General features: G+C 30.7%; 4 protein-coding genes across 6 annotated transcripts in view; 2 read left to right on the top strand and 2 right to left on the bottom strand.

Moving 5' to 3' along the window:
- LOC108906664 (organic cation transporter protein) overlaps nucleotides 1-6,883 on the top strand; it is a 31,728-nt gene extending 24,845 nt beyond the window's left edge. The window contains exons 2-3 of the mRNA XM_018709982.1: nucleotides 2,223-2,334; nucleotides 5,266-6,883. Of these exons, the coding sequence (XP_018565498.1) occupies nucleotides 2,223-2,334; nucleotides 5,266-6,763 (1,610 nt within the window). The 3' untranslated portion in view covers nucleotides 6,764-6,883. The remainder of the gene's footprint in view (nucleotides 1-2,222; nucleotides 2,335-5,265) is intronic.
- Nucleotides 6,884-8,448: 1,565 nt separating this feature from the next.
- LOC108906671 (protein sarah) lies at nucleotides 8,449-15,616 on the bottom strand. Of its 3 annotated transcripts, none has more exons than XM_018709992.1 (3): nucleotides 15,216-15,616; nucleotides 14,452-14,944; nucleotides 8,449-8,647 (listed from the first exon to the last, which is right to left on the bottom strand). In XM_018709992.1, the coding sequence occupies exons 1-2, from the start codon at nucleotides 15,409-15,411 to the stop codon at nucleotides 14,472-14,474; spliced, it is 669 nt and encodes a 222-aa protein (XP_018565508.1). In that variant the 5' UTR covers nucleotides 15,412-15,616; the 3' UTR covers nucleotides 8,449-8,647; nucleotides 14,452-14,471. The 3 variants fall into 3 exon arrangements, with proteins under 3 accessions (XP_018565508.1, XP_018565509.1, XP_018565507.1); XM_018709993.1 differs by lacking the exon at nucleotides 8,449-8,647 and adding an exon at nucleotides 10,209-12,717; XM_018709991.1 differs by lacking the exon at nucleotides 8,449-8,647 and having other exon boundaries at nucleotides 10,209-14,944.
- A 472-nt stretch (nucleotides 15,617-16,088) lies between these two features.
- The window catches only part of LOC108906665 (nucleoporin p54), a 21,364-nt gene continuing 16,042 nt past the window's right edge, over nucleotides 16,089-21,410 (top strand). Inside the window, exon 1 of the mRNA XM_018709983.1 lies at nucleotides 16,089-16,259. Within this exon, the coding sequence (XP_018565499.1) occupies nucleotides 16,202-16,259 (58 nt within the window). The 5' untranslated portion in view covers nucleotides 16,089-16,201. The remainder of the gene's footprint in view (nucleotides 16,260-21,410) is intronic.
- LOC108906666 (cell wall integrity and stress response component 3-like) lies at nucleotides 17,593-19,864 on the bottom strand. The gene is made up of 2 exons (XM_018709984.1): nucleotides 19,688-19,864; nucleotides 17,593-18,831 (listed from the first exon to the last, which is right to left on the bottom strand). The coding sequence occupies exons 1-2, from the start codon at nucleotides 19,691-19,693 to the stop codon at nucleotides 17,695-17,697; spliced, it is 1,143 nt and encodes a 380-aa protein (XP_018565500.1). The 5' UTR covers nucleotides 19,694-19,864; the 3' UTR covers nucleotides 17,593-17,694.

Below are 21,410 nucleotides of genomic sequence, written 5' to 3'. Positions count from 1 at the left end.
TACATATACTTTTCTCTCTTTGTACGTGTCGATATGCGGCAGTGATAACAAATATTATTTTCTAGATTATGGCGAAGGCGATAGTGATATTATTCAGAAAATAATTTATCTAGTTACGAGTATAATTATTGAAATTAATTCAACTCACTTACAGTCGTTTCAAAATCTTATGAGCTCTGACTTTCATATGCGCAGAAAAATAATTCCGACCGTCGCGTCGCCTAAATTATTCTACGTCCTAAACACATTACATCTATTATTCACAGTCTATCTCAAGCTCTCGTAGCGTAAACGTAATAAAATGCCCTATGCTTTATTATTTTAATATAAGCAATAAAAAAATATATAACGAACGTTCGAAAGTTGACTTTATTGATGCCGGAGCGCCTTAGTTCATTTCTGGTTGTAATGAGGTACGTGGTCTAATTCTGAGTCAATGTTTTCACAACGTGCTTATTAGAAGAATTATGCGGATACGCCACGCCTTTCGCGCATTTCGCGGCTCATGAGATTTTGAAACTACTCTACATTACACAGAGTTTCTCACGAGGAAAAGCACAAACCTTAAGGGGGACATTACTAGAGCAAAAATAAGTAAAAAAGTTTGTGGTTGGTTTCGTTTATTTGGGAGATAGGTATGCACTTTGTTTTTTGCTTAATATTTTTAAGAATAATGCGCTGTTTCAAAAGAAAAATGGGTTTCAATTTTTTACAACGCCGTCATCAGTTACGAACAGCTGAGTATTTTGGGGGTATTATAGTATAATTAAACATCACTTTTTTTGTTAAATGCTATGGAGTTATATATGTTTTACAGTTTAGATCAATTTATCCCCATTCAAAAGTTAATACCGACTGGGATGCAGCTTTGTAAATTTAATTTTGTGGTACTACATTCAGAAGCCCAAATCATTAGACGGTGACTTTTTTATTATAATTTTAGCGACATGCAGCATGTAGATATACCTTTTACTTCCGTTCTTTCAAAATTTGTGCCAAGAAAAGAATATGGCAAAAAAACAAAAGACTGCTTAGGATATTTTTGCGGCGTCTATATTTCAGGTAAAAAGTAAGCTAATATAGTGTATATAAATAATAATAAATAAGTTTAAATTATGAATAAGATATCTTGAAAGACTTCTACGATACGCAAAAATAGGCATCTACCATCTCCCCCAAAAAAGGATATTCTTCCGTTATTTTATCCATTTTCGGAAAAAGGTTATATAAAAAGGTACTTTTATTTTTTGATTTATCATCCAGAGAGGCTTTAACAGATACTACCTTGACTGTCTTTGTATTTTAATTATATATAATTATACTTTCGAATTTTTAGATTTTGATGACGAGATATACATATGGTTTTGTATATTTCATAATTAAGGAGAACTAAAAATAATATTTATCTTGATAACTTTTGATACATACTATTTATCTTGTAGCTATATTTGTGTTAATTTTGTGTAACAAAATAAAATGTACAGCAGCGCATAATCTAAGGGTTAGTTCTAACCGAAGAGGCAGTTCTTAAAAAAAAGTTAGTTCTAAATGTTAAAAAGGGCAGTTGCAAAATTTGATTATTAGAAGTAGACCTCCTTTCTTATTTGTTTGTATAAAAAAATGCGTGTCTGTTATTTGCACAAATCGAATTTTTCGGGCGCTTTCTTTAAGCTAGCATAGGTTGATTGATTTTGGGTAGTTCATAAAATTCCTTAGATTATCCCCTGATATACATTATAATAAATACCTATTAACTACAGTTATTTTAATTTATTTAATGTTACAAATATTAATTAAAAGATTCGAAAACTTCTTTTATCCACTATACTTACATTTACAGTAACAGTAATGAGAAAATACCAGCAACTCAGTAAAAAAAAAATGACTATCATTAACTTTTTTTTATAAAAATTATTAATTTTGGATTTTCTTTGTCTGTGTGGTATTTATATTGTTATTTATTTATTGTAAAATTGTGTGGAGATTCCACTATTTTTCCCCAGTAGAACCTACTTTCCATTTATGAAAATAGATTATCTACCGACTTCAAAATAATTTTGTATTAAAACGTATCCAAAGATTTATTGCAAAAAGTTCTAAGAACGTTATTTCAAATTATCTTAAAATATAAGCCAAATTGAAAAAATGGATTAAAGTAACAACACATTTTAATATAACATTTTAAATATATCATTATGTAAAAATACAAATTTTTATTTCAGGGGACTTCGGGAAGTATCAGGCATGGCAATTCACGTTACACATTCTATCAGCCGTCACTGCAGGACTCAATATGTTGTCTCTGGTAACAGTGGCAGCTGTACCAGATCACAGGTAAATTTTGTACTACATTGTTTCTTGATGTATTTCAGAAACTGTCAATTTCATATCAGAAAGGGTTATTTAGGTATGTTTCAAATTAGCCAATTTTATTTCAGAAACTGTTAGTTCAGTTTTGAAATTCGCCGTTTTGATTTCAGACAATTCTAATTTCACAAAGTGTTACTTAATTTTTAAATAACATTGTTTACATCAAATACAGGGTGTTACAAATTAGTTGGTCAAGCAGTTAACTGCATATTCTTTGGACCAGACTTTTCTCATGCCACTTTTCAGGGTATCAAAATTAAAACTTAAAGAATGATTTTTATTAATAACTCCGATGATTGTAGAGATATTTATTTGAAATTTAACACATATTTTTATTTTAAGTCGGACACTTTTTATGTAGTTTTGGTCAAAATATCAAAGCGCGAACGGAGGGGAGGGGGTTTCAGTACACATGGACCCCCTACGCCTATATTTTGCGAATATATTTTTTTTTTGGTTAAGGCGGCTTTTTTTTTTTTTTTTTTCCTTTTTTTCGGTTTTTGTTTGGGGGCTTGTTTTCGGGGTTTTTTTACTTTTTTTGGTACGCGACATCGATTTAATCGACGTTAGACATTATTTCTTGGGGCTATATGAAAGATTCGAGTCGTTATTTATTTCAATTTACTAAATAAATGGAAATGATCATCATTATGATCGATATTTAATTTGAGCTAAATCTAACATATCTAAAAAAGTTGCAATATCTCGTACAGCAAGCCTCAAATCAAAATTTGTGGTTTCAGTCTAAAGTGCTCTTTACCTCCTACTATTCATTTTTTTGTTTAGTTTATATGGTACCATATAAAAGACATTTTTCATAAAATCCCAACAATTAAAGTCTTAACGTCGACTAAATTGATGTCGCGTATCCAAAAAGCTACAATATCTTGTAAACCGAACCTTAAATCAAACGCAAGATACACAAGAGTGAAAAAAATAGAATAAAAAGCCGCTTTATCTAAAAAAAATATTCGGAAAGCATAGGCGTACTCAAATAAAAAATAGGGGGTCCATGGGTACTGCAACCCCCCTCCCCACCGTTCACGCTTTGATATTTTAAACCAGAATTACACAAAAAGCGTGCCGACATTATATCAAAATATGTGCTAAATTTCAAATAAATATCTCGACAATGACATCACAATCTCAATCAATAAAAAATCATTTTTTAAATTTTAATTTTGACACCCTGTATTTTGAAAATGGGGCCCCGAAATGAAAAGTGGCATTAGAAAAGTCCCATTATTTTAGTCCAAATAAGAATAAATAACTAACTACTTGGTCCACTAATAACACCCTGTATATAACAGGCAATTATTAACTATATTAAAGCATTATGTGGTGCCTGGCAAATGAAATGATCTATTTTTAATGTTTTAATATTTGTAATTAAATTATCTTAAGATGAGATAGAATAAAGTTGATCACATTACGAGAAAGTTGCAAAATTGGTGATAAATAGCGGGACATAGAAAAATGTTACCTTTTTTCATATTGAAGTTTTATGATTCATTTGAATTTTTTAAGCATAGTTGTTGTGTTGTTATTTGTAAAAATGAATAATTTCATATTTCAAAAAAAGTAACTTTATAATACAGGTAATAAAAAAATGCATTGAATTAGAAAATGTGAAAATAAGAAAAACAAAATTGAACCATTTTTATAATATTTACGCCACGACGTTATGCTCGAATTAAACAACATGCAATCAAATATTAATCTATACATTCTTCAAGATGCTGGTGATAATGGTGTATTAATTAGAATCAGTCCAGTCAAATTGTCAAATTCTATTTTTAATTATAAGATCTAACTCAATTACACACTGAAACCTCAATGGACATTGGAGTTACTTACATTAAACCAAAAACTCAACTTTGACAAATACACAAATTCAATTAAAAAAATACATTGCCAGAAGGAAACATTTTTGTAATCTAACTTATAAAAATAAAGAACTTCCGAAGAGGACAGCTACACGTATCTCCTTTTTGTCGACCTATCCTATAGAATCCTCATTGTCTAAATACAAAAAAGAAGGCGATTTAGAATATAAAAGTATGAGCTGCTATATTATGATGTTACTAATGTTAAACTCATCAAACCTAAAATTACAAAAATTATCCTTAGAGTTCTGTTATACCAATCACAACATGGAAACCAATTTATAGTATGAGAAATGCAACTTATTTTGTAATACTAGTTAAAGGACTTCTGTCAATGACCATTTGGTTTATCCTATAAAATATGTAATTATTGTTACAAAATTCAGTGTTGTTTTTCTTTCCTGGTAGGTGCAAAAGTCTATATCTTTGTGCTTTCTATTAAAAAAAAAAAAATAAAAACGAAAATCGAATGTTTTCAGTTATTCATCAAGTAATATCACAAAAAACGATAAATTTCTCTTTAGTGTATTATTTAACATTAAACTCCATAATTTTTCCTTAATCTGATTAATTATATGTCTCTTAATATTACCAACATTATATAGTTCAAAAAAGGGCACTCTCCCTTGTCCCCAGTATAAGACATACATTTTGAATACTGTAATACATTCTTAGTTAAAAGCTACTATTCTGAAATACATCTGCAGAAAGTCTTATTATCTCAGTCATATTATCTTTTACTAATTACCTTATAAAAAAATATTTAGCTAATTTTCTAATTCACGTGTAAAATAATGTATATACTTATCAATTTAAATGTTATTCTGATGTATAAGAACTGCTTTATTTTAAACAATGTTTCCTAAATTGCATTATGCATTAACAACTCGTAAGCATAAAATATATTAAGAAAAAATCATGTTATATTCATATATTATTATATTTTCTCAAGAAATAGAAAGTTAAGATAATTTTTTATTAAAAAACTGACATTTAAAATTTTTTTCAGATGCGAAATTCCAGGAATAGACTTAAACGGCACTTTTACTCCATTAAACGATTCCATGAAAGAGATATTCATTCCAAGATTGGCATCCGGCAAGTTTGATAGCTGTTCACTATTTAACATCACAACAAATTCAACTTATAAGTGTGACTCATGGGTTTTCGACCATCAGTACTATGGGACTTCCCGTGCTATAGAGTGGAAGTTTATATGCGATCAGAGGTGGATGGGTGCTGTTGCCCAGTCTATGTATATGTTTGGTGTATTCACTGGAGCAGTTGTTTTGGGAAATCTCGCTGATAAAGTTGGAAGGAAACCAATCTTTTGCTGGTCTGCAGTACTGCAGTTGGTGCTCGGTGTTGGAGTAGCATTTACTCCAGAGTACTATTCTTTTCTCTTCATACGTTACCTATATGGAATTTTCGGATCTGCCGGTAGCTACATACCTGGGTTTGTACTTACTATGGAATTAGTAGGTGCCAGCAAAAGGTCCATGTGCGGGGTGGCTTTCCAGGCTGCCTTTGCGATGGGATTCATGCTGGTAGCTGGTTGGGGATCATTTATAAAAGACAGACAAATACTCCAAATTATATACGGCTGCCATGCTATAGTTTTAGTGGGCCATTTTTGGCTCATGGATGAATCTCCTAGGTGGTTATGGGGACAAGGAAGGATCAAAGAAGCTGTAGATATTGTAAAAAAGGCCTTGAAGATGAATGGCAGCCCAATTAATTTAGAAACTGCAGAATTCGTTAGTAAAGGCAAGTCCGAAACTAGAACTAGTGGAGAAAGTGCTGGAGTTTTAGACCTGTTCCGAACTCCAAATTTAAGGAAAAAAACTTTGAATGTCATGCTGTGCTGGTTTGCCAATTCTCTTGTGTACTATGGACTTTCATTAAGTACTGGAAGTCTAGAGGGAAACCCTTACGTTACATTATTTTTGATGGGTTTGGTAGAATTACCAAGTTACGTTGTGACGGTTTACCTGATGGATCGATTAGGCAGACGATCACTCACGGCGTTCGAGATGATTGCTGGAGGTATTTGCTGCATAATCGCAGCTAATTTGGCAATGGGTAGCATAACATCGACATCTTTCGTATTTATTGGAAAGTTTCTAATAGCAGGTTCTTTTGCTATTATATACAATTATTCGGCAGAATTGTTTCCGACAGTTATCCGTAATTCTGCAATGGGATTAGGCGCCATGTGCGCTAGGACATCTGGAGCTCTCACTCCACTGATTACACTTCTAGACTCATTTGACCCTAAGATGCCTGCAATCATCTTTGCAGTGATTGCACTCATTTCAGGTTTCTTCGTTATGTTCCTACCAGAAACGTTGCACAAATCTATGCCGCAAACCGTTCAAGATGGAGAGGAATTCGGTATTGGTGATACATGTTTCAGTGCAATGTGTGGAAAAACTAAACTGGATGAAGACGAAAAAGAGAAACCAGTGTTGAAGAAGCCCCAATCAGAACTGCAGCCTTTAAAGTGAAGGAATTACCGATTAAAAGTGTATATAGCCGATTGAATATATTGATAGCTCTGTGCTTTTTTGCACAGATTGTTATTTTGTCCACGATATTTATTAAATAAATATTTTTATAATGCTATACATGGTGTATGTAAATAAAAACATTATTTTTAACAATAAACTTTATTTACATGTAGTTATTCACAAAGAAAATGTCTTTCGTACTCTTTAAAACAGAACATGAAGTAGTTTCTAATTACAGAAAATAATAACATATACAATTAGATTTAATATACTTTTAAGAGGAAATGACATGGATAGTGCATATTTACAACGAAAAAGGAAGTACTTGTTTATGATTTTATTCAAAATAAAAGTTATAATGTTCTAAAATAAAATTAAAATTGGTACCCCAATAAATGCTGTGAAGATAAAGTTGTTTTGCTAATAAAACAAAGCGCATAGTAAAATATGTAACAAAATAAAACTTTTTCCAATAACGCAAGTAGGTGTACAATTAACAAATAAAAAAAAAATTATAAAATACAGCAATTGGGAAGTTGTGAGAATGTGAGTCTTAAAAACACGTATTACAGTAAATTCTTACAGTTCGAGATAAGTCTTTTTTTCAATATGTAGATATAAGATTCAGTAAATAGAGGTTGAATATTTCCATCCACTATTAAAATGTAATATATTATAACATGCAAATAAATACAATTTATACAAAATTTAATAGATGATGGAAATGATGACTTAATACTCGTGCATTAGACATTTATACATCTTTTAATTTCCTAGTGGCTAGAGAAGATGAACATATTTAAAATGTGAAAATATTAAACAGACATCTTTTCTGAGAACACAACATAACTTTTTTTTTAATAATTTTCCATATATTCATAAAATGAATCTATGAGCATATTCGACATTTACTCACTCATTAGCACATATTGTTTCAAAAGTTGTAAATTCTACCAGTAAAACGATGCAATGTGGCAAATTAGTTGCATAAAATACACCGTTCTTGCACTATAACATAATTTGAAGTAAAAACCCTAAAATATAGTTTAGTTTGATTCTACTACTTCTACATTTGTTTCTTTTTTCTTTTCTCAGAAAAAACTTGGTACTGCATATAGTAGGATCATATTCGACGCAAAGTAGAGCAAAATGTTGTCGGTCTTTTATTAAAGGAAAATCGTGTCATCATTTTTAGGAGGCGTAAGATGAACCACTTCAAATTTAAAATGAAATTGAATGTAAAATCTGAAACACCGCTGCATATGCACTGTGTTCTGGTAGTAGCTGTAGTCGCCCAGGTGCATCGAGTGTATGAAGTGGTCGGTTATACGTCAAATACTAACCTGGCGAGCTAGATCGTAAATCAGAGAGCGCCTCCAAAAAACAAGTAAACAACAGTGGCACGTATAGAGGTAAAATGTAGTACATATGTGGAATTAAAAAAACAAATTGGATTTATAATAAATTACATTTAAAATAAATAGTTTATGAGAATAAAGGAATTTTTGTAGGAACAAGGGTGCCAGAGGGGAACTGATCCCTTCGTCCCTTCATAATGTATAAAGAAATTATTCAATTTCTAAAACCCTTAAAGCGTATTGCATTGGATCCCTTGACAGGCAATGATTTATTACTTTGCATCAAATGTGATCCTACTATAGTGTGTTTCGATTTATAAGCATATACAGGGTGTGCCATTTAACACTCCCGCTGCCAATATCTCCGAAATGAAGAAATTTATTTTAGTTCCGGAAACGGGTTGTTAGGTCTCTCAAATGGCTTCAAATTGCAGTTAGAATTGTTAGTTCAAATCTTTCTATGTAGATGGCGTGGTGATACTAAAAAATGTTTTGATTCCTGGAGCGTGGAAATGCCGTCCACCTGAAAGATTGTTAAAGTTTGTGTAATTTTTGTAATATAAAGATTTTCCCAATATTTATTTGTTTTCAACTTCAATATGCAATGCATGATGTAACAGGAAAATCTATTTTTTATTTAAATCACAATGAGACAAAATATTCTTTTAAAATATTGTTATATGTAATCGCTTTATTCACACCACGTACTAACTAACAAACAATACATTATAAAAAAAACAAATGATTTATGGTTCCAACAGGATGGACCCCTCTCCCCCTCAATACTAATGCTGTGCAAGAATACTTAAATTAGAGGTTTCCGGTGGTTAGATACTAACAAAGTTATAAGGTGGCCGGCTCGTTCACCAGATTTGCCCCATTACATATTTTCCTATGGGGTCATTTAAAAAACACTGTATATCAGGACCCTATATGAGAAGACATGGCAGATTTGTATAATAAAATTTATGCAGTTACGGCATAAATTGTGACATTTTATTAATAGCTGTTTTACATTGACAATTTATTCATGAATAAATTGACAAAGTTCTTCATGAATAAATTTACGAATTTATTGGTAAACAGTGTGGTTTTACACTGCTACAGACTTTTTCAATTTTTTTGACACATGAATCAGCTCTACCAACAAATCAAAGAAGCAAATATTTAAAAAATATCAGCTTTCTACTCATAATTATTGTAGTGATACAACAGCGGTACCGTTTGACACATATTATATAAATATTAGTTTTTGTAAGTAACAAATCAGTAAAAGCAAAGCAAAACTAGTATGACACACACAATTATTTACATATTTCAATAACATAACCTCATTACTGATCTGAGGCTGGAAATCTGTTGGGTTGGTACTTCTGAACTTCACGAAGAAATTGACGAAAATTAGATCATGTTCTAAATCGTCAAGAACTTGATGAATAAATTCATCAAGTTATTTGACAGCAGATTTGGTGCATTACACTTGTCCAATTTCATGATGAAGCGACTTCATGAATTAATTGATCAATAAATTGTCAATGTAAAACAGCTATAAGAACCTGTAATGTCAAACTAATAAGAAGACTAACATTGTGTATAAATGCTGAAGGACATAGTTTTGAACATTTATCTTTGTTTTAACTTACATCTCCGTTATTAGTATAAATACTTTCTGTTACTTTTTCTGTAGTTGATCATTTATTTTTTTTATAATTTATTGTTTGTTAGTTAGTATGTGGTGTGAATAAAGCCATTACAACTATATTTTAAAAGAATATTTTGTCTCAGTGTGATTTAAATAAAATAAGATTTTCCTGTTATATCATACATTGCATATTGAAGTCGACATCTTGAAAACAAGTAAATATTGGGAAAAACTTTAGAAAAATTACTCAAAATGTAAAGATTTTCAGATGGACCGCATTTCCACATTTCAGGAATCGAAATTTTTTTAGTATCGCCACGCCATCTATACAGAAAGATTTGAACTAACAATTCTAACTACAATTTGAAGCTATTTGAGTTAACAATCTCAGTTTCCGGAACTAAAATACATTTCTTCATTTCAAATATATTGGCAGCGGGAGTGTTAAAGGCACACCCTGTATACAACTAACTTGAGAAATAAAAAATAAATGATATATTTTTTTATTAACTAACAATATTTGGAAACCTTTGATAGGTTTAAAAAAAAATGTTTTAGTATTTTTTTATATCATGCATAATTAGCTTTAATGATTAATGCCAAATCCAGGCGTGTGAAATAACGTGTTACTAGATTTGAAATAAAAACATTTCTAATACAATTTTCTCCAAAAATTGGCACCTGAAGAAATTGTAACAAGCTTAAGATTTACACTTTTGAGGAAGTTATATTAGGTCTGGGAAAAAGTTCATGGCGTTTTTCCTGATAGATGGCGTCGATTGCAATTAACTGACGAACCACTGATTGCAGCGACACCAATAAATACTTGCTGGAAGGGTGACACTTCGAGTGTTACTTGTGTATAGACACCGAAATTGGAGCAGTGATTGGAAAGTTGTTTAAAAATGAAGGAAAGTAATGAAACATTGTGCTATATGTTCGATTATTATTACGACAAAGGGAAGAATGCTGTGCGGGCTTGTGAAAAAATTTGTGCTGTGTGCCGTGCAGGTACTTTATCAAAATCTGCTACGTGGAAATGGTTTGCTCGCTTTCACTCTGGTAATTTTCATGTGAAAGATGAGTCACGCTCTGTTCGTCCATCAATGAAAAAGCTGATGAAATTCTTGAAAAAGTCCAGCAAAATAAACATATTAGCAGTGTCGAGCTAGACAATGACCATAAAGTGTTTTTAACCATTTACACAAAGCTGGCTACAAAACGAAGCTCGATGTATGCATAATTAGCATCTGTTATGCCGCGCTGCTGAAACACAATGAAATCGAGCCATATCTGAAACGTTTCATAACCAGTGATAAAAAATGGGTCACATACATCAATTCGAAGTGTCTAAAATAGTGGAGAAGGCAAAGATAAGTGAGCCGCCACAAGCATTGACCAGGATTAACGTCGAAAAAGGTGATGCTGTGTGTGGTGGGACTGGAAGGAAATCATCCACCACGAGCTACTTCCATTTTCTACTTCACTGTGAACAACTGGAGAGATTACAACAGGCAATTGAAAGAAAATGACCCGAATTGAATAAAAAGAAGGGCTTCTATCATCACAATAACGCCTGACCACACGTTTTTTTAATGATTCGTCAAAAATTGCGGTTGCATCCATCGTATAGTCACCAGTATAGCACTTGCTGACTATCACTTGTTTCGATCTCTGCAGAACTCTCTCAATGGAATTAAGTTTTTCAACGAGAAACTACAGGAGTTCTTCAGCAATGGCATCATGACTCTATCCGAAAAATGGTGAAACATTCTCGATAATAATAAAGCATATTTGGTTTAAATAAATTCATTTTCACATTATCAAAAAAACCAGTTGAATTTCACTAAAAAAAATGCCACACACTTCTTCCGAGGCCCAATATATTCCAAATATGTACACTCCTGCAAACCAGGACTCCAATATATTTCAAGTTGCTAGCCAAAGTCAGGACAAAGTACTTCAGCATCTCTATATTTCTATATCTATTTTTTCATTGTTATGAGGTTAATATTGCGTGCAAAATAAAAATAATTTCAAAATGAACTTATATTGTGTGTGTTCACTTCAAAATGTTGATAGTACAATTTTATTCCCATAAAGATATATCTTTTATTATTCCGTGATTTAATTATACAAAGGAGTGTTATAAATTTTAAGCTTGATTAAACTATCTATAGTCCAACTACAATTACTGGTGGATATACAGCTTCTCATAAAATATGTTAAAGTGAGGCAAAGGCGGAAATCTAATAAACATATTTTTGTCTATGGTTACTTCTAGTAAACAACATAATTTGATATGATATGAATGTGTAGTGTCAAATAATTTTAAGTATACATACATATCTAAATAATTACATTCAAATATGCAAATATGTATATAAAATTATCTAAATTATTTCTTTGCATATCACATTATTTTCTCATGGTTTCCCAAAATGAAGCAAACTTTACTTTCAAAAACTGAACACTACAAATAGGGAGGAGAGACATAAGTAAATACATGAAAATACGCTATGCTTATGACGCGGATTTTATATATACACCAGAGATGAGCTTTTCCTTTATTAAAATTAATGAATATTTTTTCTATTTCTTTGTGAAATGGTACAATCGATGTGTCCAATCAAAGTTCTACTTGAATGTTCGGTTGATTTAACTTATTTTCTAATAGTGAAATGCTCTAGCTGTTTTGATTACGTTTTTAAAATGAATGAAGTGACAAAATTCCGGCTCTGCTTTAAATTTTTTGTTCAACTAGAACTAAAAACTTCCAAAAATCTACTAAACCTCTAATTTGTTAGGTTAAATATAAGCGATGAAAAGAAATGTCCTTCATTGCTTGTAGGAATTAAAAATACTGTACAATGGATTCGTTGTCTTCTGTTAAAAAAAATTAACATATTCGGTTACATACAACTATCCATTAGCTTATCCAGTTGCTTTAACTGTGTTTAAAGAAAATAAAAATTATTACATTTTAGAGATTGTAATAAAATAATTACATTGTTAAATATAAACAAACTAAGACTATATCACAATTAAAGCTTTACGAAATAATATTAATATACAGGTCTACTAAGTGAAGCCATGAGAATCTCAAGAGTTAGGCCCTATAAAACCAATAGCATTATATTATAAAATATAAAATTAACAAAAGTGAGATAAAAGGTAAAGAAAATATTCAAAAATATAATGATATATCAAAGATATTTCTCCCTTTTAACAGATAAAAATTAAGTTATCAAACCTAATTTTATTTTTTGCATACATAGAAGAAAATAAATAGTGCAAGAAATCTGGAAAGATATAACACATATGTGTGTTATTCTTTTGAGACCTTGTTAGGAATATCCAGAAAATGTCTGAACTTTTGAAATGGCATCAACTTTATTGATGTTCAAATGAGTTTATAAGCTATTCTTTGAGGCTACAGTAAGAACAATTTTGCAATAATACTTTCACTGAAATATTATAATAAAAGTGAACATTGCTCACATTTAAGTAAATGAATATTTCAGAATGTAAGACAAGTTTTTATAGTGTAGCTTCTTATCCCAGCTCATCTAAACATGGGTTTGCATTTGAATGAATGAAATTTAAAAAACCATTTCAATACAATAAGAACATTCAATAAATGACAAAAAAATATTTAAGAACTGGTGTGTCCTTATTTTGAAATTAAAAATCCTGGAATTAATCTCGAAGATCTCGGAAATAATAATGATGAAATCAAATTCGTTATGTTTGACTTTCCTGTTTATTATGTCAAACCAAATGATAACATCCTACTTACAAACAGTTTGAAATATGTATGTATATGTAGAAATTATTCTTCAGGATCATTTGTAATTAGAATCTAGTCAGGTTCCTCAAAATACTGAATGATAAAGTTTCAACAAATCTAATTTATATATTTTTTACCTAACTATGTGAACTAATCTTGGTGGATAAATCTAGATAGGACCTTTTAATATGTAGTAAAATCACAAGTCGCCTAAACCAGCTGTGGCAGACATATGGGCAATCATTTCAATCAATTTAATTAAAAAAGTGGCAAGGTTTTGTTCCAAGTAAAAATTATTTTCATTTTTCCCTTTCAGCTCTTCAGTGAACGTTGTATTAGCATTCTTACATTACTATCATTATCGGTCAGACAGTTCTGCTGACGGTTGTCATAATTATGTCATATTATGTAAACAAAAGCAATGCTGATTATTTGTAAAGTTCCGTTAGGAAAAATAAAAAATAGCAGATTTATGTAAAAACATTGTCATCCTGTATCTCGAATAGGGAGTATTTTTGGAATAATGTTCACATTAAAAGGTCTATTTTTAATTGTTACATACTGTTACATACTCTTGGGTTAAAGTTCAATTTATAGAATTTGAAAATGAGTATGATAAAGACATATAAAAATAGAAGTTATTCGTACCAAACACACGAAAACAATTTCCACCTCATTCCTTAGCAGCATAGCTACCACTGAGACAAACTAAGTGATGTAACTGATGACGCTACATCAAAAGTTCAGAAAATTCTACACGTAACTGTATAATAGTTAACTACGTTAATTAGGCATGATGACTGTGGGCTTTTAGACAATCATCAAACTCTTTACTGAAAGAAATAACACTGTGGTGTTTTAGAAACCTAACTCCAACAACTACTTATTTACATACCATTAGAACTCGGAGAGAAATTAACTCCGTTCTGGGCATGAGGTTTGCAAGACTCTAGGTTTAGCGCCAGAATTAGTTGCTCCAAGTGCAGTATGAACAACGATGGCAGGCTGGCCGGCAGAAGGGGGGTGTAACTCGTGAGAGCCCCCAGGCGTTAATGTTGCCAAAGCCGCCAGCAGGTCATGGTTGATCATCGGCTCGCCCTCGGCTCTCGGTTCCCAGTCCAGAGGTGGTGATGCAGGAGGCGAGATTAGGAACTGCTTATAAGGGGCGGGAGGCTGCAAATTTGGATTCTTTACTGGTGTGACAGGTTGAGCAAAGTAGCAGGTGATAACGGACTCGTTTATTTTATATTGGTGTAACTGTATTCTGGCACTGGCAGCTGCAAAGGCTGTTTGGAAATTTACACGCAATCTTCTAAAACTGCGCAGCCACTGAAATGTGACATCTGGATCATAAATTTTAAATAATTCTTCTAGTTCCCGCTTTTTCTCTGAAAGAAATACGTGATGTTAGATATATAATACATCCATTCTTCCTAAATAAGTAAATTTAAAAGATAATTTCACTTAGATGAAAGACATGGCTTCTACAGAAGTAGTGGACAGGGTCCATTTACTTCGCGAGTGTTAAAATTCGTTTGGTGAAATATCCATACATAAAGTTTAATCCCACCACTGGTACATAAATTTTGACTATACTTATCACCGAATTCCCAGGAATTTTTTTGGATCTGTGGCGACAACAATGTTAATAAACTTTACCTGGAGTTGTAAAAACGCAGTCCTGAATATTGGTTACTATAAGTGACGTTGGTAAATCTTCAAATTCATCATCTGTGTGGTGTTCAGGGCTGTCAACTTCTGCTTCTGCTAGAAGATTAGGGTGAACATTTGGAAGACCATCTTGATCATTTATAATAATATCTTCTTCACTCAATTCTCCGTTACTTTCAGCCATTTCAAAATAAAGATTAAAAACTTTGTTGATGCTAACTGCTTACCGGTTTATTATTATGCCGTAACTTGTGATTAATATTATGAGACGTGTACGCTCTACAACCTGTAATTTACCATGAAAATTATTTTCGATTAAATTGCTTCTTCAAAACACAGAAATTAAAAAATTTCACACAAAAAAGACCACACTGCTATTTCTTTCCTATCCTACAAATGTCAAACGTCCATGAAACCATTAATGGAAAATTCTTGGAGTATGTACGAGTAATGCTCCCAAATTTGTTTTTACGTAATCATTTTATCTTCTTCTAATACATGTGAAACCCAATGAAGTGTATTCTTTTAATTTGAATTTGGAACACGGCCGGTTACCCTTGTTCCATACTATTTCATATATCCATAGTACAGAAAAGACAGGTCTGAAAACCGAAGAGATAGTATTGGTACTAAATGTTTAATACAAATACAATGATTATGTATTTCGAAAAATTTGAGAAAATTTAACTAGGCCTAAGTTGAAAATAAGAAGTTAGGAATACTACTGTATTTTTTTTGTTGCTTTTTCATTCTGTTATTAAAAGTATCAAGTTCATGAATCATGAATTGCATTTGCCTAATTGATTTGGTGACTTTATATGGATAGGTGCTATTGCTATTGGTATACCTGTCTGTCTAAATTTTATGTCAACATGACCATTTTCTATGTTTGCGGTTAACTTTTGAAATTCTAAAAATTTTCTTTCAATTTTTTTCCTTTCTTTCCTATTGTACTGGTGACGTAATACATAAACATGGCATTTTCATTCGGAAGTACGAGTCAATCTGCTTTTGGTAGCACTCCAGCAAAACGTAAGTTTACTATTTTTATAATGGTTATGTTAACCAAGTACATATTTTAATCAAAATATATACTTTTCATTTACACTAAACTAGTTAGATATTAAGTAATTAAGCACGAAATTATATATAATTTATTTAGCAAGTTTTCAGTTTTATGAATGAAAATTTTTGAGATTCAGATTTGCAGTAAATATGACATCAAAAAAACAAGTGTTTCTTCTGTATAACTTGTGTAATAACGAATTTTTTTTATAAAAAATTAGTAGTTTTCAGAGTGGACCCTTTTGCGATTACTTACTGCGCTAAGATAAACATATTAAATTAGTGCTTAAGTACTATTGACTTACATACATTACTCAAAAATGGCAAATAATATTTGCGTTGGTTTGACAAAAATTCTTAAGTTGTGCTGAAGTTCTTCAATAAGGTATGATTCTGTTTGATTTGGTGGTGCATGGAATCTCAGCGGCTATGAGATAAAAAAATGGTTAAATGCAGAAAGTTTTAAACCTTCTGTTATTACTAATGACACTCGCATATCAGCTCTATCTCTTAGGGTTTTCAAGATATTTTGAAAAAAAAAATGTATTTTTAAAAATCTATAATTATTTTATTTTAAAAAATTTCTGCAATCTGTAAAAACATTACACTACCTATAGCAAGGTTTTTCAAGGAATGCTATTGTGGTCTAAACATTATTTTTTTATTAAAATAAAATAATACTTTTCAAAGTTTAGAGATTCAGGTTAAGATTCTAATACCAGTGTTGAACATTATTTTGATCAAAAGTTGTTACCGAGGTCGTTACTGAATGGCAAATTTCTATCGCATCTACAATTATGAACATTTAAATAATTTTGATTAATCTAGGGTGATGAAAATAATATTGTTGGATGTCTATTTAAGCTCTCATAGTTTTTCAATGCCGAAATGATGAAATAAAAGTCTTCAATAAAATCGTTTGTGAAAATTTGCTATAGGTAGTAATGTTTTTACGGACTTAAAAAATTCTTAAAAACTAAAAAGGTGACAGTAGATTTTGAAAATGTTTCTCCTTTTATGCTCCATTTTGTTAATAATAAATTTAATCCTATACTTTATTGTTTTCTTACGTCATAGTTTTTGAGATCCCAATACGTAGGTAGTACCAAAGTGGTGTACCTGGTATATTCTTCACACCACTAAAAAATTAAAGTAAAATATATAGGTACCAAAGAAGAGTTAACAATATTTAGTATCTGTATTTTTATTTTGAATTAACGAACAGTAATTGTTTTTATAATTATTAATAACAATGACTTATATATCTACAAATAAATAATTTTTATTAATTTAACATACCATAAAAGTAATATATTAATGGAATAAAATAAACAATAATTGTATTAATTTGAACATAAAATGAATATTTCTCAGTTTCATAATTTTTCGATGATACTAATTATTACAGTCTAGCAGTTTTAACCCCTTTAACAGAGCCTTTGACTGCTGAATCATCTATGTTACAAGAAGCCTTGCTACTCGAACTGCTGACATCCTTCAATTGTGTTACGTAATATCCATTTGAAACTTGAAAGCTCTTCTTACGCTTATAGAACACAAAAAGTCCTATGAAAAGAATAATGAGAATTGCCAACAAAACTCCGATGATAATATAAATAACTATTGAACCATCGTCATGGTCCAGATGCTCGTAGGTTCCGGGAGATTCGGTTTTATTTGGTGCTAAACTTTTAACAATGTGGTTTGTTACATTTGCAACTTTCTCTGAGGTATTAGTGATAACATCTTTTATAGTTTCTGTAACTAAGTTTGGTTGAACTGAGGTATTTTCTAATAGAGTACTGTTAGTGTTATTTAGATCTGTTATACTTTCAGTCGTATCGGAAGTTGTCTCTATAGTGCTGGTGATAATATCTTTTATAGTTTCTGAAACTCCAGTAGCTTGTGCTGTAACATTTTCAAATACTGTGCTGGTGATTGCACTTTCAGTAGTGTTGGCAATGGTACTTGTTACAGTGCCTGTGTCTATGCTTACTTGACTTGTAGCATTTTCGAAAGCAGTAGCCACAGTGCTACTTATTTCTGTAAAGGTGTTATTACCATTTGTAGTTTCAAAAAGGGCCGTACTATTATTACCTGATAAAACTCCAGTGCTGTTTGTACTAGAACTATCTGTCAAAATTAATCTGTTTTCAGTTGTTGTGGCTATTGTACTGGATTCCATACTGTTGGATACTGTAGTAACAATATTCTTAACGGTACCTTTTATACTATCCACTGACTTAGTTATATTGTTTGCTAAAGTTGTCATAATCTTTTGGTGTGTCAGAATGTTTTGGTTTACAGCTTCAGTTCCTTGTTCCGCAATTTGGTCTTTGAGTGTAGAGAAAATAGTCGATGCAGTATTGCCCACATCTGTTTGCTGTTGACTGTCCGTGACTCTCATAGTTGGTGTTGTTTCATCAGTGTCAATGTTTGTTTGATAGTTCATAGTAGAAATTATGTTTTTCAGTGTAGTGACTATAGTTTGAGGTGAAATCTCATCCTGTTCTTGGGGCCAGTCAAAGTTTAGAGGTGGCTGAAAAATAAATAAATAAATAAATATCTGTGCAAATTAATTAAAAATAATAACATAAATGACACTGAAATAGTCACACTTTATTTGATATTTTTTTCAAATTTTAGTAAGTACCTACTTAAAATTGCTTTGAAAAAATAATTTGTATCTACAAGAGAAAGTGTATGTATCTGAACTATTTACATTATTGTTATTAAGTTAATAAATTGTTAATAAGTAGTCAATCAGAAATAATCATTGAACAAAGCCACAAAACTATTATGATGTATAAAGAAATCGTTTTTTCATATCATATTTTTTTTTGTGATGTTTTGATTTTAAGGAAATTTGGAAATGAATTACAAATCACTCTGTACATATTGTAGGCGCCGCACCGCAGCAAAGTTTAATATTTGCAATAGTTTTCAATATTTCATTTATTCATCAAATACAATTTGATACCGAAATAAAGGGATTTGTTTACTATTTAAACACGTTTCATTTAAGGCGTGTTATAAAAGGCCAGGGGACAAATAATATTTATTACCTATAAAATTTACTTATTTCAAAACAAATGAGTCATTTAGTAATATTAGTAGGGGGAGTAAATGTTTTAATATCTTTTACAGCAAATATTTTCTTCGTGTCTACTTTTGATTGGTATTACAAATATATTTTCTTTTTAATAATTACAAAGAATATAATTAATTAAAATAAATATAAATATTTTAATTTAACATTGGGGAAATACCGAATATTTTTGATATTTTTTAGCAAGGTTTTGATTAAACTTCAGCGCGATCGCATGGTAAATTAATTAATCTTTTTTTTAATGACCACTGCACAGCACAAATGAAAAAGAAAGTTTGCCACTTACTGCCATTTTGAGTAGAAACTATAGAAAAGCACAGCACAACACTTGGTTCTAAACACCAAATTGTTTTTATCACAGAACGTTAGGTACTTTTTGTTAAGTACGTATGGAAATCAGTCTTTATCTAAACAGACTACCACTACAAACTGTTTATATACATATTTATAAGTCCACTGTTGACTGGAATATTTGTTAAAATTGCGCACATTATGTTTCATTCGAATCGAGGGTTAGGGATTTTTACATAGACGGTATTATTCATTCATTTATAAATATGTAGTTTCTTCTGCGGTTTTTATTTCATTTTGCTAAGACGTTGCAGGTAGGTATATCAGATTTCCCGTGGTTTCCCGAGTTTGTTATTAAACAAACAATTTCTCGGAAATTAATAAAATTATTACTAATCGAAGTTAGAGTTTGACTAAAAAATGTTTTTCCCTTCTTTAGTGATGCTGTCTCTAAGGAATTCAATTTAGTTTCTAGGAAGCATGAATAGATGATGGAAGATTATCTGAATTTAAAGGAAATTAAAGTTAATTTTTATTGTATTTTGATAATAAGATAGTAAAATTTCAGAAGAATGTAAATTCAAGTTATAAAAATGAAGTAATGCGTAAAACTATCCGGATAATGACCACGGCAGTGGCGTACTTGTTGCTGCTAAAATTGCGCTTCAGAAAAATGGTTTTGAAAATTTTATCTTATGTAAAACTTTGCTGGAAATACCTACCTAGCAGTTTTTCAACAAACTGTAAAAGTAGTAAGGATTACAATCAATAGGCTTATTTAACATATTTTTTGTGTCATATTCAGAAAGTATAGAATAGAAAGCAAAATAATACAAAGTACCTATACAGGTAATACAGATACAATTTACAAATAAATAAAAATACATACCTATTAAAATAATATTAATAACTAAAATGTATGTTAATTTTTAAAAGGTATAATGAACTACATTTACTTCGTAGGTATTTAAAAACTACTTGGAAGACTAATGAAAATTATTAAAATTACCATTCAGAAATTCATTTAAAGTATAAAAAGCAAGCTTTATCAAACAATTTTAAATTTTTGTTTTTAATAGGAAACTTGCGTGAGAATTTAATTTCTTTTAGATCTGCATAAATTTGTAGTCTATAACTAATAACAAGTAACAGTGGTATAAAGACATTGTAATTGCGTTAACGTTACAAATTATTTAATTAGATATTTAAAATTATGTAACACTTTAAATTTTGTGACGTGATCAAGAATTGTGACGTCATTTAGTGCGACCGAGAACACAACCGTCTGTCGTCTAATCAACACTTTCCATTTCGATGAGATTGAAGCTACTAAAAAAAAGCGCATGTGGGGAGCCTCGAAGCAAAGTGAATTTGGCTGTTTCTAGTCTATCTGATTGTGTAGAATTATATTATATATTCAGGTTGTCCATTCCTTCCAGTGTTTAAATGTTTTACAAATAGAGGTGACACATTAAAAATTATATTTTGAAAGAATGTTTCTTTCTCATTTTCTGAATTCTAAAAAATCTGGTATTAAGGCAATTTTTTTGCTAATGGTATAAGAATGAAGCTAGCTTATATTACAAAAATTGTGCAAATTATATTGAAGACATTGAAATATACAATGTTATCAGTTAGAAACAATCTCTGATTATATCAATTGATTATTATGAAAGAAACATATTTTTTAATATATATATATATTGACTGCTGAATCA

This window comes from Anoplophora glabripennis, unplaced genomic scaffold (genome assembly GCF_000390285.2).
Source record: "Anoplophora glabripennis isolate ALB-LARVAE unplaced genomic scaffold, Agla_2.0 scaffold185, whole genome shotgun sequence".
Classification (NCBI taxonomy): Eukaryota; Metazoa; Arthropoda; class Insecta; order Coleoptera; family Cerambycidae; genus Anoplophora; species Anoplophora glabripennis.
This window is presented reverse-complemented; position numbering and strand designations above follow the sequence as displayed.